The sequence below is a fragment of the Schistocerca piceifrons genome, chromosome X (assembly GCF_021461385.2).
Source record: "Schistocerca piceifrons isolate TAMUIC-IGC-003096 chromosome X, iqSchPice1.1, whole genome shotgun sequence".
Classification (NCBI taxonomy): Eukaryota; Metazoa; Arthropoda; class Insecta; order Orthoptera; family Acrididae; genus Schistocerca; species Schistocerca piceifrons.
This window is the reverse complement of record NC_060149.1, coordinates 72,125,612-72,145,596: the sequence shown is the minus strand read 5'-3', so window position 1 is coordinate 72,145,596 and position 19,985 is coordinate 72,125,612. Positions and strand designations below refer to the sequence as shown.

General features: G+C 42.2%; 1 protein-coding gene across 1 annotated transcript in view; it reads left to right on the top strand.

The window, feature by feature from the left end:
- Nucleotides 1–19,985, top strand: part of LOC124722180 (dynein axonemal heavy chain 5) — an 843,802-nt gene that overhangs the window by 745,243 nt on the left and 78,574 nt on the right. Inside the window, exon 69 of the mRNA XM_047247380.1 lies at nucleotides 9,350–9,544. Coding sequence (XP_047103336.1) covers nucleotides 9,350–9,544 — 195 coding nt within the window. The remainder of the gene's footprint in view (nucleotides 1–9,349; nucleotides 9,545–19,985) is intronic.

The window sequence follows — 19,985 nt, the reverse complement described above, 5'->3', positions numbered from 1 at the left end:
CCTAAGACATGTTTTAACCGTTTGAAAAATCTTCCTTCGTTTGGATTTTATGTGCAAAAAACTGGTTATTCTGGGAGTTTGTTGAAGCACGCCTCTTCTATACTTTAAACTCATATGAATCGGTTCAAACTTTGCACCCAGGATGATGATTGGATAAAGTCAAAAGAAGACTTTTTTGGCCCGTAATATTTATCCGTTGTCGAGAAGGATGGTTTAAGGTCGAGCTAAATGTAGCACGTAAAAGTCGTTCTTACATGAACTGAATATGCGGGAACGGTTTAAGCTGAATCAAATAAATAAAAAGTGCATTCATATAATAAAACTGAAAACTCGTTTTCATGTATATATATATATATATATATATATATTCTCATAAGTTTGAAACATAGAAGGAGCATGCGTAATAAAACTCACGAAAAACGTGTTTATTGCACGTAAGATCGGAATATATAATATCAATATATAATATATTAATATTTTACATGCAATAAACACGTTTTTCGTGAGTTTTATTACGCTTGCTATTTCTATGTTTCAAACTTACGCGAATCGGTTCAAATTTTGTAAGAATGTACACAAATACGTGTAATTAATGGTCGTCCTGTTTTTTGTGAAAGCTGTGTCCATTGCCACAATAAAACGGTCAAAAATTTCACATAAAATGCACGCAAACTCAGGTTTCACGCGAATCGCAAGTGCCGAGACGGTTTAAAGTGATACAGTCGATAATAAAAAAACATATTTTTAACAGTAATTAAGAGTAGTTTTTGCAACAATCTTTCTTCGTTCATGTTTTAGTAAGAAAAATCACGCGTTCGCACACGAAACTGATTCGTCCAAATGCGTTACATCTCAAGCGCGACATTTTGATTTACACTATGTGATCAAAAGTATCCGGACACCGGGCTGAAAATGACTTACAAGCTAGTGGCGCCCTCAATCGGTAATGCTGGAATTCAGTATGGTGTTGGCCCACTCTTAGCCTTGATTACAGCTTCCACTCTCGTAAGTATACGTTCAATCAGGTGTTGGAAGGTTTCTTGGGGAATGGCAGCCCTTTCTTCACGGAGTGCTGCACTGAGGAGAGGTATCGATGTCGGTCGGTGAGGGCAGGCATTAAGTCGGCATTCCAAAACATCCCAAAGGTGTTCTATAAAATTCATGTCAAGATTCTGTGCAGGCCGGTCCATTACAGGGGTGTTATTGACATGTAACCACTCCGCCACAGGCCGTGCATTATGGAAAGGTGCTCGATCGTGTTGGAAGATGCAATCGCCAACCCCGAATTGCTGTTCAACAGTGGGAAGCAAGAAGGTGCTTAAAACATTAATGTTGGCCTGTTCTGTGATAGTGCCACGTAAAACAACAAGGGGTGTAAGCCCCCTCCATGAATAACACGACTACACCATAACACCACCGCCTACGAATTTTACTGCTGGCACTACACATGCTGGCAGATGACGTTGACCGGGCAGTCACCATACCCACACCCTGCCATCGGATCGCCACATTGTGTACCGTGATTCATCACTCCACACAACGTTTTTCCATTGTTCAATCGTCCATTGTTTACGCCCCTTACACCAAGCGAGGCGTCGTTTGGCATTTACTGACGTGATGGGTGGCTTAGGAGTAGCCGCTCGACATTGAAATCCAAGTTTTCTCACCTCCCCCCTAACTGTCATAGTACTTGCAGTGGATCCTGATGCAGTTTGGAATTCCTTTGGGATGGTCTGGATAGATGTCTGCCTATTACACATTACGATCATCTTCAATTGTCGGCGGTCTCTGTCAGTCAATAGACGAGGTCGGCATGTACGCTTTCGTGCTGGACGTGTCTCTTCACGTTTCCACTTCTCTATCACTTCGGAAACAATGGAGCTAGCGATGTTTAGGTGTGTGGAATTTTCGCGTACAGACAACTGACACAAGTGACACCCAATCACCTGACCACGTTCGAAGTCCGTGAGTTCTGCGGAGCGCCCGATTCTGCTCTCTCACGATGGCTAACGACTACTGAGGTCGCTGATATGGAGTACGTGGCAGTAGGTGGCAGTACAATGCACCTAATATGGAAAACGTATGTTTTTGGAGGTGTCCGGGTACTTTTGATCACATAATGTAATAAAAAAACTGGTTATTGCAATTGATTATCTTTTCGTTGTTTTACGTTAAAGATTTATTCACCAGTGAGGTGCAAAACAAATCATGTACCAAACCAGAATTATGCCCAGCCCTGTACAAAATGATATACTGTTTGACCGAGCATTTAAAGATTTTTCGATGACCGCACAGAAAATTAACTAACACAAAAATTGCTATAAAAACGAGTCTCAGCAGAAAGATCATCTTATTTCTAAACAACAGAAAATGTTTTACTGCGTTTTCTTCAAAAATTACCATGCTATCTTGTAGAAAATTTATTTTCTCACAAAACAAGTTTACGTTCGTCAATTTTCGTACAGGATCGAAAACTTTATAGCAATTGGCTCTGAGCACTATGGGACTTAACATCTTTGGTCATCAGTCCCCTAGAACTTAGAACTACTTAAACCTAACTAACCTTAGGACAGCACACAACACCCAGCCATCACGAGGCAGAGAAAATCCCTGACCCCGCCGGGTATTGAACCCGGGAACCCGGGCGTGGGAAGCGAGAACGCTACCGCACGACCACGAGATGCTGGCTTTATAGCAATTACTGAACGTATATACAGCCACTTCGGTTGCACAAAATTTTGGCGATTGACCACTGTTTCGATGGCGCTATCGCAATCTTCATCAGAATACAAAGTTACATGGAATACATGTAATCACATCATGGTCAACTGACAAAATGTTGTGCAACCGAAGTTGCTGTATATACGTTCTGTAATTAAATTGCGTACCGTTGCTCGATCACAGCCAATAAAATGTTTAACGTTTCAGCTTGATAGTATTTTGTCGTGCGTACATTGTTTCGTAGTCCTTCTGCTTATTTCAGCCAGTCATACTCATACTTAATTCGGATTGGTTGTTGCAATGTTTCTCGCCAAAATTATTCACATGAGGTTTTTCTAGCGGCCGTGTCTTAATTTTCAGTTTTTATTATTGCATACTTTAAATAGACAATGACAAGAATTTTAAGATAAGAGATAGTAACAAGATGTATGCTTTTCAGTAGTTTATTATTTGTTACATGAATCGTTCAGCTTGCGATACAATAAGCTTTTAAGTAAGTTTATTTATGTAATATGGTCATATCGTAAGTTTCTCTACGTAACATAAACTACTTACATAGTTTGTGATCAGCAACTTCACAGAGTATTTATTTTACCGAGCGAGGTGGCGCAGTGGTTAGCACACTGGACTCGCATTCGGGAGGACGACGGTTCAATCCCGTCTCCGGCCATCCTGATTTAGGTTTTCCGTGATTTCCCTAAATCCTTTCAGGCAAATGCCGGGATGGTTCCTTTGAAATGAAAGAGCACGGCCGGTTTCCTTCCCCGTCCTTCCCTAACCCGAGCTTGCGCTCCGTCTCTAATGACCTCGTTGTCGACGGGACGTTAAACACTAATCTCCTCCTCCCTCCTTCACAGAGTATTTAATATTTCGTACGATATCATATTTATGTTTGCTGTTATTTTGTGCGCTGTATTAAGTATATATGGCTATTTTTCATATATTTACGTATACAGCCTCATGCATATACGAATAAAATGTGTGTAACAATAAAACAAAAAATTTAAAAAAAGAACAATAAAATAAAAAATAAAAATTTAAAAATGTATAGCAAAATAATAAAAATTAAGACTATGAAACACATGATGGTGAGGCTCGTGCGCTCTGAGGACACAATTGGCTATACTGGACAGGTTCAACCATACCAGGCACATAACCGTAGAGACGCTAGACTGATGATGCCCAACTCAGGCAACATGGTTCGAAAGGCAATAGAAACACCTATAATGGAATAGTCGTAGGCTGGCTCAACAGTAATCCACATAGGTTGTGAAGCTATGGTGGTGTAATGTCAAAATTATGGTAGAGTTAAATTTGGAAACCAGTATGGAACATGCGCCTATAATAGCGCAAAAAAGCGCGACTACGTTCTGGGCAGAGTTAGGAATGTAAAAGAAGGTAACTAGAGCTTTCCAACTTATATGACAGCTTCAAAGACATTTAAATCTTGATATATTCACATTTTTTTACGAATTAACTCTAATTCCCCAGTCCAGTGATCTCTCTTAGCTGCATGGTTTGGCACACCCACATCTTGTAGTTTACAGACTAAATCCTTGATCCTGTGCCAAAAATCAAGAAATTTTGCGAACCACAGTAAGCAATATACAACATATGGCTAAAGCGCATGTGTGTAACAGCTAAAAACGTTTTTCTGGGGATGGATTTATTGCTGGGGAAGGGGGGGGGGAGGGCTAAAGCAATTTTTGGATTTTTGGTTGGCGGGATTGACTTTTTTCCCCGAAAGGACTATTTCTCCCCCAAATCCACCCTCTGCTACATTTATGGTGATGGGCGTAAGAACAAATAGAAATAGCTTTACGTGCTGCTTGAGAGTGAAATGCATCTACAATAGAAAGTATCCGTAAGTTTGGGTGCATCTACAGGGTGTTACGAAAAGGTACGGCCAAACTTTCAGGAAACATTCCTCACACACAGATAAAGAAAAGATGTTATGTGGACATGGATCCGGAAACCCTTAATTTCCATGTTAGAGCTTAGTTTCGTCAGTATGTACTGTACTTCCTCGATTCACCGCCAGTTTGCCCAATTGAAGGAAGATAATGTTGACTTCGGTGCTTGTGTTGACATGCGACTCATTGCTCCACAGTACTAGCATCAAGCACATCAGTACGTAGCATCAACAGGTTAGTGTTCATCACGAACGTGGTTTTGCAGTCAGTGCAATGTTTACAAATGCGGAGTTGGCAGATGCCCATTTGATGTATGAATTAGCACGGGGCAATAGCCGTGGCGCGGTACGTTTGTATCGAGACAGATTTCCAGAACGAAGGTGTCCAGACAGGAAGACGTTCGAAGCAATTGATCGGCGCCTTAGGGAGCACGGAACATTCCAGCCTATGACTCGAGACTGGGGAAGACCTAGAACGACGAGGACACCTGGAATGGACGAGGCAATTCTTCGTGCAGTTGACGATAACCCTAATGTCAGCGTCAGAGAAGTTGCTGCTGTACAAGGTAACGTTGACCACGTCACTGTATGGAGAGTGCTACGGCAGAACCAGTTGTTTCCGTACCATGTACAGCGTGTGCAGGCACTATCAGCAGCTGATTGGCCTCCACGGGTACACTTCTGCGAATGGTTCATCCAACAATGTGTCAATCCTCATTTCAGTGATACAATAGGGCCATTCTCCAGGGCTGCATCAGCGCATCAGGGATTCCATGCGACGTAGGGTGGATGCATGTATCCTCGCTAACGGAGGACATTTTGAACATTTCCTGTAACAAAGTGTTTGAAGTCACGCTGGTACGTTCTGATGCTGTGCGTTTCCATTCCATGATTAATGTGATTTGAAGAGAAGTAATAAAATGAGCTCTAACATGGAAAGTAAGCGTTTCCGGACACATGTCCACATAACATATTTTCTTTCTTTGTGTGTGAGGAACGTTTCCTGTAAGTTTGGCCGTATCTTTTTGTAACATCCTGTATAATAGGAAATCTCCCACAGTGGGGATTCATGCATTCTAAACTTTAATGACACATTATGTCGTATTGCTCGAAATGACACACGTCATAATGGATGAGACGATGGCATGTGTCATGCTATATAATAGGACATCATCTATCATGTTACTGTACACTGAGATGAGAAAAAGTCATGGGATAGCGACATGCCCATAAACAATTGGCGGTAGTATCCCATACACAAGGTATAAAACGGCAGGACATTGGCAGAGCTGTCATTTGTACTCAGGCGATTCACACGAAAGGTTTTCGATGTGCTTATGGCCACACGGCGGGAAGTAACAGACTTTGAATGCGGAATGGTAGCTGTAGCTACACGTATGGGCATTCCATTTCGGAAATCGTTAGGGGATTCAATATTCCGAGATGCACAGTGTCAAGAGTGTGCCGAGAATACCAAATTTAGGGCATCACCTCTCACCAAGGATAACGTAGTGACGGACGGCGTTCACTTAACGACTGAGGCCAGTGGCGTGCTAACATTCTAGCAACAATGCATCAAATAACCACAGGAATCCATGTGGAACATACAACGAACATATCCGTTAGGACAGTGTGACGAAATATAATGTTGATCGTCGGTAAAGCAGATGCCACACTGAGATTCATTGGAAGAATCCTAAGGAAATGCAATCCGAAAACAAAGGAAGTAGGTTACAGTACGCTTGTACGCCCACTGCTTGAATACTGCTCAGCAGTGTGGGATCCGTACCAGATAGGGTTGATAGAAAATATAGAGAAGATCCAACGGAGAGCAGCGCGCTCCGTTACAGGATCATTTAGTAATCGCGAAAGCGTTACGGAGATGATAGATAAACTCCAGTGGAAGACTCTGCAGGAGAGACGCTCAGTAGCTCGGTACGGGCTTTTGTCAAAGTTTCGAGAACATACCTTCACCGAAGAGTCAAGCAGTATATTGCTCCCTCCTACGTATATCTCGCGAAGAGACCATGAGGATAAAATCAAAGAGATTAGAGCCCACACAGAGGCATACCGACAATCCTTCTTTCCACGAACAATACGAGAATGGAATAGAAGGGAGAACCGATAGAGGTACTCAAGGTATCCTCCGCCACACACCGTCAGGTGGCTTGCGGAGTATGGATGTAGATGTAGATGAAGATTAGGCGTTAATGAGCTATGGCAGCAGACGACCGACCCGAGTGCCTTTGCTCACAGCACGACATCGTCTCTCCTGGGCTCGTGACCATGTCGGCTGAACCCTAGACGATTAGAAAACCGTGTCCTGACCAGACGAGTCTCGATTTCACTCGGTAAGAGCTGATGGTAGGGTCTGATTGTGGCGCAGACCCCACGAAGCTATGGACCCAGGTTGTCAACAAGGCACTGTGGAAACTGATGGTGGCTCCATAATGGTGAGGGCTGTATTGAAATGGTGTGGAATGGGTCCACTGGTCCAATTGAACCGATCATTTACTGGAAACGGTTATGATGGGCTACTTGGAGACCATCTGTAGCCATTCATGGACTCTATGTCCCAGAACAACGATGGAATTTTTATGATGACAATGCGCCATGCCACAGAGCCACAATTGTTCGAAATTGGTATGAAAAACTTTCTGAACAATTTGAGTAAATGAATTATCCATCCAGATCGCCCGACATTAAGACCATCGATTACTTAAGGGGCATAATCGAGAGGCGAGTTCGTGCACAAAATCCTGCACTAGCAACACATTCGCTATTATGGAGAGCTATAGAGGCGGCATGGCTCAATATTTCTGCAGGGGACTTACAAGACTTGTTGAGTCTATGCTGTACCACACCGGGCAAAAGGAGGTCCGACACGATATTAGGAGGTATCTCGTGACTTCTGTCACGTCAGCGTACTTGACACGATGCGTAATGTTACCTCACATGGGTGCTAATACTAACAAGTAAAAAAGCGGAATGTGTCAAGATTTTTTGATTTACATGTCTTTTAAGCTGCCAGATATGTGGAAAAAGTAGTTCCCTTCCCTTACATCCCTAACTCCGCCCAGGACATATTCTCCTTTTTTTGTTCTACGATAGGAGCATTTTCCACTTTGGAAAATTGTATTTGTACATGTCGCACCTCATTTTATTTGTGACTGCGACATTCGGTTGTCATCCGACGATGGCCTAAGAGACCGAAAACAAGTTCGTGAGCAAATAAATATACGAGGGCAGTTCAATAAGTAATGCAACACATTTTTTTTCTCGGCCAATTTTGGTTGAAAAAACCGGAAATTTCTTGTGGAATATTTTCAAACATTCCCGCTTCGTCTCGTATAGTTTCATTGACTTCCGACAGGTGGCAGCGCTGTACGGAGCTGTTAAAATGGCGTCTGTAACGGATGTGCGTTGCAAACAACGGGCAGTGATCGAGTTTCTTTTGGCGGAAAACCGGGGCATCTCAGATATTCATAGGCGCTTGCAGAATGTCTACGGTGATCTGGCAGTGGACAAAAGCACGGTGAGTCGTTGGGCAAAGCGTGTGTCATCATCGCCGCAAGGTCAAGCAAGACTGTCTGATCTCCCGCGTGCGGGCCGGCCGTGCACAGCTGTGACTCCTGCAATGGCGGAGCGTGCGAACACACTCGTTCGAGATGATCGACGGATCACCATCAAACAACTCAGTGCTCAACTTGACATCTCTGTTGGTAGTGCTGTCACAATTGTTCACCAGTTGGGATATTCAAAGGTTTGTTCCCGCTGGGTCCCTCGTTGTCTAACCGAACACCATAAAGAGCAAAGGAGAACCATCTGTGCGGAATTGCTTGCTCGTCATGTGGCTGAGGGTGACAATTTCTTGTCAAAGATTGTTACAGGCGATGAAACATGGGTTCATCACTTCGAACCTGAAACAAAACGGCAATCAATGGAGTGGCGCCACACCCACTCCCCTACCAAGAAAAAGTTTAAAGCCATACCCTCAGCCGGTAAAGTCATGGTTACAATCTTCTGGGACGCTGAAGGGGTTATTCTGTTCGATGTCCTTCCCCATGGTCAAACGATCAACTCTGAAGTGTATTGTGCTACTCTTCAGAAATTGAAGAAACGACTTCAGCGTGTTCGTAGGCACAAAAATCTGAACCAGCTTCCCCTTCTTCATGACAACGCAAGACCTCACACAAGTCTTCGCACCCGAGAGGAGCTCACAAAACTTCAGTGGACTGTTCTTCCTCATGCACCCTACAGCCCCGATCTCGCACCGTCGGATTTCCATATGTTTGGCCCAATGAAGGACGCAATCCGTGGGAGGCACTACGCGGATGATGAAGAAGTTATTGATGCAGTACGACGTTGGCTCCGACATCGACCAGTGGAATGGTACCGTGCAGGCATACAGGACCTCATTTCAAGGTGGCGTAAGGCCGTAGCATTGAATGGAGATTACGTTGAAAAATAGTGTTGTGTAGCTAAAAGATTGGGGAATAACCTGGTGTATTTCAATGCTGAATAAAACAACCCCTGTTTCAGAAAAAAAAGTGTTGCATTACTTATTGAACTGCCCTCGTATATTTGCGGAACATTAGGACAGCGTTCCCCTTTTAATATTATTTTTAATGCTTAACTTTAACTACGAATCTGTCCCTGCGGGCAGTAGCAGGTGCTTGACAGAAGGAAATGCGAAGCATGTTTCCTGTGTGGCAGGACACGCTGGACTACTCGACACAGCCGCAGTGGCCGCCGCTGCTCTACGCCGTCGCCTTCTTGCACACCGTGGTACAGGAGAGGCGCAAGTTCGGACCGCTCGGTTGGAACGTCCCGTACGAATTCAACCAGGCCGACTTCGCCGCCAGTGTACAGTTCATTCAGAACCATTTGGACGACATGGATCCCAAGAAGGTATGTCCGCCGTTCACTGGCTCCTAAGCTGTATCACATCCCTGAATTTGGTGAATTAACATTAGCTGCCACTATATGGGAAGGTGTCCTTAAAGTAGCGTTACCACCCCAAATATTTTTTTGTGCAGGAGCAAAACGTATTAAGAAAACGCAGCAAGGGAGCCATTAACCAACAAGACTGCTCTCTTATAACTTTGTTCACTACGAAGATATGAACAGTCGTGGACAAAACGAGCGAGACTCTTCGCCTTTTCGTTATGCTGATCCGCACAGCTCTAAAGTCTGCTACACAGCATAACAGCAAGGCGACGAAGTGCTACCAACATACTATGCGCAGGCGTGAAACTGAAAAACTATCTGTACTTTGTCAGACTGTTTGCAATCAAGTGTAAGACTATATTAATGCTGATTAGTGTGTTAAACACAACACGTAAATGTAAGATATAAATGAAAGAAGCAACGCTAATTAGTATGAACTGTACTAATAAAAATGAATTTCAGCTTATCGAGATAACATAACTGTTTTAGTAAGACAAAGTACCCCAGATGGTTACGAATTAGCAAAATATTATGCGCATTCAGCCGCAAAACGGTCTGTGTCAACTTTCAGACCAGTCATACTGGATTACCGTTGCTGACCTACATGAAAGTTTGCAAATTTAGCAATGCGTGAAGATTCATATCGTAATTCAGTTAAAATCATTCATTGCCACAGTTAATTCATTTCATTTATTGACAGAAGAGGAAAAAGTAGGCAGTAACAAGTATGAAATTCTACAAGATTTTCATAGTTACATCCACAGGGCGCCGGTACATAATAAAGGTAGCAATAAAACGTATTGGGGGCACGAGAATTTCCTACAATTCCTTTACTGATAGTCTATCTGCCTCCATCGAGATTAGAACCGAAAACAAACCAGACCTCCCTTGCAGTAGCAAACACCTTTCACTACGGTAGCAGACAACCCAGGCAAACAGCCCTCTATTATTACCCCGCACATGAATAAGCCGGAAATTTCGCACTGAAAATGTCAAAATGATGTGCAGTTTCTGTTGCATAGAGCTTTCTGGAGTCAAAAACATGAATTTTCTACCTTTATGTCACCGCTTATATGACAATCATTTGGGATGTTTGTCGAAATAACAAAATACTGTTATTGGCGAGTCAATTTAGTAGGATAATTCTGCTCACCCCAGGAAATAAACGGCTACATAGCTCCAAACGTATTCTACAATGTTTCGAATTCTCCATTAGACTCGCCACAGCCAGAAAACGTTCATTAGTCGGAGTGTTTCTTAAGCTAGCTAGCAATGGGAATGCTCGCACATCTAAAACGCTGTGGCATTAATACTGGGATCTGAATTACCACGTGTATAGGCAAATATATTTTATTTTCATTCTCGTAAACGTGATTTGGATCGAAAGCGTAGCTACGATTAATATGCTGATCTATCGACTGCAACTAGAACATTTCGAATAAAGTGTAGGGGGAATTATTTATGCGGTCCTCATCTTCAGTAACTGTTGTAGCTATTTTCGTTGTTAGGATTTCGTCAGCTAAATCGGTAAAAATGGAACCCTTCTAGTCTCACTTTCTTGACCGTCATCTGTCTACCCAACCCTTAAAACCCATTTACCTCGAGTACTGGTAGACCTAATAAGCGGAAATGCATCGCACTTCCTGCGGTATACGGTCCCTCGGCAGTGTAAGAAATTCATTTTTATTAGTACAGTTCATACTAATTAGCGTTTCTTCTTTCATTTATATCTTATATTTACTTGTTGTTTAAAACATTAAACAGCATTAATATAGTTTTACTCGTGACTGAAAACTGTCTGACAAAGTTCGGATAGTTTTTCAATTTCACAACTGTGCATAGTATGTTGGTCGCACTTCGTCTCCTTTCCTTGTATGCTGTGTAGCAGACTTTAAAGCTGTGCGGATCAGCATAATGAAAAGGCGAGGGGTCTCGCTCGTTTTGTCCACGACTGTACATCGGTACGTATTTTTTATTCGGTAATCCACTTCCTCTGATCATAAACTGTTCAAAACCGTATCCCGTAAACATGACATTATTAAAAATGTAACGTAACACTGACTTTGTTTCTCCTGTTAAAACACACGGTGCAGGTAACTCATTCACTTGCTATAATTCACAGTAAACAAATGGATACATATGGAATGCACATAGGTCATTCAGTCAACCGACGTCAGTTAAACGTTTGCGTGAGTACGTCTACGAAGAAAAGGAAGAAATAAACTCATCTCTGCAGAATGTAAGTTAGCAGAATAGTACAGGGTGACAGCTATTGAACTATATGAAAAAAAAACGTAAAATAGTTACAAACTACGGCGTGCACACACGTTATTCAACTAACCTTCGCTACACATATTCGGATTTAATTTATGACATGTTCGATGTGCCTGCCATCATTGGCGGTGATGTGACGAATAGCGAAATTCTGTATGACCCGTTGAAGTGTCGGAATATCGATGCTGTCGATGAACTCCTAAATGGCTGTTTTCAGTTCACCAACGGTTTTAGGGTTATTGCTGTACCCCTGTCTTTAATATAGCCCCACAAAAAGGAGTTGCATGTGTTCGGATCCAAAGAATATGGCGCCCAATCGAGGCCCATGCCAGTGGCCTCTGGGTACCACAGAGCCAGAATGCGGTCCCCAAAGTGCTCCTCCAGGACATGAAACACTCTCCTGCTTCGATGGGGCCGAGCTCCGTCTTGCATGAACCACATCTCGTTGACACCAGCGTCACTTTGGGCAATGGAGATGTCATCTTCCAAAACCTTCACGTAGCGTTCAGCAGTCGCCCTGCTATCAAGGATTATCGCACCGATTACTCCGTGACTGGACTTTGCACACCACACAGTCACCCGTTGAGGGTAAAGAGACTTCTCGATCACGAAATGCGCATTCTCAGTCCCCCAAATGCGCCAATTTTGCTTATTGGCGAACCCACACCAATGAAAGTGGGCTTCGTCCCTAAACCAAACCGTATTCACATCATACAAATTCCCATCATGCCCCGCAGCTAACCGTGCAGCTTGAACGTCCTAGAGCAAACCGTTCAGAAGTTATGACGATTTTATTTTATATAGTTCAATAATTGTCACCCCGAAAATGCAGTAATGTTCTCTTGTTTACAGCGTGGGTACATGTAGCACAGCACTGTGGTACTTTGAAACTCGATATTGTGTAGATTAAAGACAATCTTGGATTAGAAACTGTGTGATTATTCTTCTTTTAGTGTGGCTGAATGTAGCCATAATGGTACTCAGGTAGATATAGGGGCGCTATTCTGACAAAACCCCACATTCCTGACGAACTTTTCTCGTCGTCATGTAACGCTGAAGGAAACGGGAAGTTTCAATCCACGACAACGTAATCATCATATAACTTGCATGGATAAATCCGCCAAAGTTCCTGTTATATATATGTGGTTTTGTTATATATAAATATATGGGTTTATATATATGTGGTTTCATATATATGTGTTTCGTTGTATACAGGGTAGTCCATCCATAGTGACCGGGCCAAATATCTCACGAAATTAGCATCAAACGAAAAAGCTACAAATAACGAAACTCGTCTAGCTTGAAGGGGGAAACCAGATGGCGCTATGGTTGGCCCGCTAGATGGCGCTGCCATAGGTCAAACGGATATCAACTGCGTTTTTTTTAAATAGGAACCCCCATTTTTATTACATATTCGTGTAGTACGTAAAGAAATATGAATGTTTTAGTTGGACCACTTTTTTCGCTTTGTGATAGATGGCGCTGTAATAGTCACAAACGTATAAGTACGTGGTATCACGTAACATTGCGCCAGTGCGCACGGTATTTGCTTCGTGATACATTACCCGTGTTAAAATGGACCGTTTACCAATTGCGGACAAGGTCGATATCGTGTTGGTGTATGGCTATTATGATCAAAATACCCAACGGGCGTGTGCTATGTATGCTGCTTGGTATCTTGGACGACATCATCCAAGTGTCTGGACCGTTCGCCGGATAGTTACGTTATTTAAGGAAACGGGAAGTGTTCAGCCACATGTGAAGCGTCAACCACGACCTGCAACAACTGATGATGCCCAAGTAGGTGTTTTAGCTGCTGTCGCGGCTAATCCACACATCAGTAGCAGACAAATTGTGCGAGAATCGGGAATCTCAAAAACGTCGGTGTTGAGAATGCTACATCAACATCGATTGCACCCGTACCATATTTCTATGCACCAGGAATTGCATGGCGACGACCTTGAACTTCGTGTACAGTTCTGTCACTGGGCACAAGAGAAATTACGGGACGACGACAGATTTTTTTCACACGTTCTATTTAGCGACGAAGCGTCAATTCACCAACAGCGGTAACGTAAACCGGCATAATATGCGCTATTGGGCAACAGAAAACCCACGATGGCTGCGACAATTCGAACATCAGCGACCTTGGTGGGTTAATGTATGGTGCGGCATTATGGGAGGAAGGTTAATTGGCCCCTATTTTATTGATGGCAATCTAATGTTCTACCGATGTTACTGCAAGATGTTTCACTGCATGACAGAATGGCAATGCACTTCCAACATGATGGATGTCCGGCACATAGCTTGCGTGCGGTTGAAGCGGTATTGAATAGCATATTTCATGACAGGTGGATTGGTCGTCGAAGCACCATACTATGGCCCGCACGATCACCGGATCTGACGTCCCCGGATTTCTTTCTGTGGGGAAAGTTGAAGGATATTTGCTATTGTTATCCACCGACAACGCCTGGCAACATCCGTCAGCGCATTGTTAATGCATGTGCGAACATTACGGAAGGCGAACTACTCGCTGTTGAGAGGAATGTCGTTACACATATTGCCAGATGCATTGAGGTTGACAAACATCATTTTGAGCATTTATTGCATTAATGTGGTACTTACAGGTAATCACGCTGTAACAGCAAGTGTTCTCAGAAATGATAAGTTCACAAAGGTACACTTGACAGCAAAAAAAGTGGGTCACTGCCGAATACAACCAACTTAACGTAGCTGTGTTGCAGGTCCTCTAAACACCAAAACCCCGTGGGGTACAGTCGTTGATTACACACAATAGGTACCGCAAGAGTCTACTAAGAGACTAGAGGTCTTTATGGCAGTCAGTCGAAGCGTCAACTAATATCGTCATACAAAACATATTATAAAACACGTTCTTAGCGATGAGACACCCCATAACACTCATAAACTAACATTAATTACAACAAGTGACATTCCAAAAGTTATGAGAAAACGGATTATTTTACATATATCGTACCGCAATCCTTAGTCAAAATTAAATACTTGAGACAATATATACAGTTACATAGCTGTACGGAAATTGTAAAATGTTTTTCACTCTCTAAACGGTTTTCCATCCACGTGCTGAAGGTCGCTCAACGGCGAGTGGCTCTGGAGACCGGATATTGGACGAACCAGTAGAAAAATGCGATTAACGGCAACAAGCACTCTAAGGAAATCTCAACATTAACAGCGAATCACCAGTAATATCATTGTTCTCGTAACACATCAACAGCTACGTGTACACAAATTTTAACTTTAAATGACATGATTAACGTCGTCGTTCTGGACCTGGATTCAAACCCAGCACCTATAGCCATTGCTAACTAAGCTAAGCTTTGTTTGTGCCTTATTGAGACCGGATCTCTAGGCATAAAGAGATGAACTATAGACGTTTGCACCAGTATCAGTTATCAATTCAGATCCTGAAAATAAATGACGAAAATATTTGTACTGAACTGGGAATCCTGTCATAACAGTTACCGTCCTGGGAACTACCCCCAACGACGTTTAATATGGTGTCATTCACAAGGAACAAGGTATGCTCGTGTTTAAAATTGAAATGCCATCATATAAAGCTTGTGACAGGGATGCGAACCCAGCACCTAATCGGATTGTTAACGAAGTACAATCATGCTCAAAAGTATCCGAACGACCTGGATTGCATTTCGCCCGATTCCCATGCAACCCACATAACGCAGCTGTCTAGCAGGTCCTCTAATAGCTCCTTGATACAGTCGTTTGACTATTGAAAAAGTTGGAATCGAACCGAGACCATCATCATATGAAACTATCATCAGTCCAACAGATCACCAAACCCTCTTCTCTACGACTCATTTCCCTATCATAACCCCGTTGCGGCACACAAGATGAGAATTCTGACACACAGGCTCCCTGTAGTGGTTTGCAGGATGTTCAGTACATTCATTCGCATATATCGTTGATGATTAATTTTTCTCTCATGTTTAGTATTGTTTTAACAACACTAAAAGAAACCTTACGAATACTTTGCACTGTATTGTAAGAAATGAAATAAAACTACCCACGATAACCTTACGACGAAAGTCTGTTTTGACAAAAGTGAGTATCTGTACACAAGCGTGCCTCTATCTGCACGAATTGGTAAAACACTACTCGCTTAGGTTTCGATTGGGTCTGTGTTTAAATAGTATGCTGTGTCATACTCAACAGGTATGTAAACGTGGCATTTCATAAATAAAGTTACGTATTCCTAGAAACCCAAAATTTGCGTGTCTGCAGTGGAAAGAGGCGTTACCTGTTGTGCAGTATTGTAAATTTTTTACCATTGCACTATGAGCTGAAAGTATTTTCTTACGATTTGCTTATCGATGTTTGATGTGACTGCATGCAGCTCTTACACAGAAGGGATAAAAACGTTGCATTCAGCGAGGCTGGAACCGCGAACCATAACAGACGCATTTCCAGAGGTCAGCACGCCAACACAGAGCTAGCGGATAGATATGGTTGCACCTTCCTCTTACGAGGCGAATAGTGGCTAGAACTCGTAAACCGCTATTTACAGGACGAGATTAGTTGCGATTGCCACGTTCAATGACTTTGCTGGGCTGAAAACCGTAAATTTACAATCTTCTGTTACACCTCAAGCGATAACAACTCATGTTATTCAATGGAAATGATACGAGAAATCAAGCTAACTTTGAGGCTTAATTCCGTGCACACCAAGACGTAACTCGTCGGTCACAGAGTTGCCAAACATACCTTGCGTTGTTGCCAAATCTCAGTTACATTAGCAGCAGGAAGAAGACGAACCGATGTGATCCTACAGCGGACTGGGAAGTGACCATTGCTGGCGCCTCAAAGACGCGGCTGCTACGGCCTGGAATACGTAATGCGTCTGATTTGCATTTCTGTAACTAGGTTTAGGGACTGGAGCTTAGTTGCTAATAATACTCAGAACTGACTGCTACTAAGCATCATAAATCATTAACTCTCATAGTTTTTTTTATATTTCTTTCGTAGCTGTACTCAAAACTAAGAAACTCATTCACGGACGTTTTCGTCGTGCCTCGCCGATAGTCGATAGTCGAGCACAACAAACAAATAAAAATAAAAAGAGAATGTGTGTGTGTGTGTGTGTGTGTGTGTGTGTGTGTGTGTGTGTGTAAGAGAGAGAGAGAGAGAGAGAGAGATAGGTAGATAGAGGGAGACAGACATACACACACACACACACACACACACACACACACAGAGAGAGAGAGAGAGAGAGAGAGAGAGAGAGAGAGAGGGTAAATAATTGTTGTAAAGAAATTGAATACTGGTATGTAAAGTAATCTTTCATTAAAATGACTCGTTCCACATCATTACGAAATTTCGTATTCATGATCTATGGAACAAGTATTAATCTAATCTAATCTAATCATATCATATTGCTGACTATCCATGAAGACATGAAGTACCGAAATTTTCGCCTATATCAGTAACCAAATCTAAACTTGAAAATAAAAGACGACAGTTACTGTAATAAACCGGGACTCCTATCAAGACCCTTTCATCCCTGTTAACTAACCATGAAAGATGTCTGATAACCTCAATTCATAAATAAAGAAGTGTGTATGAATTTAAAGATGAAGCGCATGATGTGAAGTTCTGGACGGAGATACGAACCCAAGACGTAATCGGATTGTTAACTAAGTAAAATCAAATGTTACGTATCGGTTTTTCTTGCCAGCTGCTAGGTGTTTAATCTAAAATAAGGATACAAATTTTTGTGCCTGAGCGACAATCGAATCGCACTCCTATCGTTCTTCTTTATTGTCCGCGAATATTGCTTAAGTATCAATTGCTTACTCACCAACAGTAAGATGTGTGCGTGTTTGTCCAGAAATTGTGGGCAGCATGAACAGACATTAAAAATGCACGCTAATTTTCACTAGCAGGCCGGTGTGCACGTGATAGGGCTTGAAATGAAATTATGAACATTTTTGTACTGGATCAGGATCCGGACCCACATATTTACCTTTGGAGGAGACCTAGAGAAGACTGCAGTCTTGGGAAAAGGAATGAAATGAATGAACTATACTGTTCCGAGAGATTCAGATCTTGGAAAGAGAAGATACGAATTCGAATCACAGTCCAGCACCAAATTTTTCAACGTCTCTAGTTCAATCAAGTACAAGTAAAATAAGAGCCCTGTTCCTGATACGAATTCGAATCACAGTCCAGCACCAAATTTTTCAACGTCTCTTGTTCAATCAAGTACAAGTAAAATAAGAGCCCTGTTCCTTTAGATGGCTATCAGCTCATCAAATAAAATAAAATTTTCTAATGTAAGTAAGTTTACTGGTGACAGTATTTCTGTTTACCCTGACCTCCACCTATGTCATTTTCCAACGTAAACCGGCTCTGCCCCGTTTGGAATGAAGGAACGTGATGCTTAATGCGGATTCTGTATTATAACAGCTTTCTCTTGAGTTTACCAGAGGTAAAGTAAATCTGTTTGTGCCTCTTAAAAGTAAATGCCTGAACCCACGCATTGCACTTGTGATAGTTCGTTCCACCAGACCATTGTGGCCACATTTCCCAGCCCCAAGAGTGTGCTGTAATGGATGATGTGCTTAGCTTACTGAACTAGTCGCGGTGGAAAAAAACGCAAGTCTATTAAATGGTTAAGTGGTTAAGTAGAAGCAAGCTTCTGACGTGGAGATTATGCTATTCTCATGTCAGCAGAATGTAAAGACTCTTCTAGGCGTCATAGCCTCGATTTGAAGCCATTTTGAAATTTTCACTAATTCAGGAAATTTCTTAGTTCGAGAAAATCCACTGTGAAGTGTGAAGTTAGCGGATAATTCGACTATTACCGTCATTATTACTATCATTTTCTTCATACCGCTGCTGGAACACACATGCTTGAAGATCATTTAAGTCCTTTAGGTCATTATAGAAGTAGATGCCCAAAAACAAGTTCTTTCCCTGTCTACGGAATCCTTTGCATGTTAATATCAAACATCAGCAGTTACTTGTAGATCACATTAAAATTATAGTAATTGATGAAGACGTTACTTGATAACGAAAACGCGCTGCCTTTCTTCATTTACTTGCGCCTAGAAATGGCTGTCGAATAGTGCCAAACCAAAAGCCAAGGGATCTTACTGCCTTCCAATATACGTCGCTGTCGGTTCTTCCATATGATTTGGTCGACGTGACCTGTTTCAAGTTGTGTATGACACAGAATGTTTTAGAAAATCAATTGTTTTCCTTTGCAATAAACAGAAAGATTTTCATTCTAAGCTATCCAAGTACAAAATTTTCGCAATATTAGTTCAAATTTAATATGCACTTCCATAACGTAAGGAAAGTATTTCACAGTTTCAAAACCCGCATCCGACTCACTGTCCTTACACTTAGTCGCTGCCCATAAATTCTAGCTCAAAGTGACGCCAGTTTAAGTAACCTAATGTAGCGAAGACTGTTTGCCAGTGCTCTTTCTCACCGGAAAATATGCAATTCACTCATTGGGCTCCATAAGTACACTGTAACAGTAATTTCTGTGTGTATGCAATGCATACGGATTGTAGAATTTAGTGGTGCTCTCTCTTCCACTTCTGTGTACAATATGCCTGACCTAAACGGGCCCTTTATCATTACAGGCCCTGGGCGGTGCAACATCATATTGACAACAGTAATGTGCTTATACTGACAACCTCATTGTTCGTTTTACCCGATTTTGTAATAATTTAAGTAAAACTACATGACCTTCCAGTGGGAGACATTTCGTCCCCCTTTTCCTTCTGTGAAATTTGTCAGTAGGCTTTTTGCCTTCGAACCAGCCAAATGCGGCAGATTACGGCTGGTTACGATTTACAAACCACGATTTAGTGCCGTTAACACGATTTCTTTAAACATTGGCGTAGCTCTTAAATCGTCTTATGCAGCAACGTTCACAGATATCTCAAATAGGAAATGCTCTTTATCCATGTACGAAGGTTGTAAAACAAACTTCCCACAGATTGTGACAGGTTGATCTTTTCGTCTGATAGCATTGCGTAAGTATTTTGTGTAAGAGGTATTAAAGTAGTGTTCCTATAGCTGTGGGAATGAATGGTAGAAAACGAGTTTCACACCAATGGGT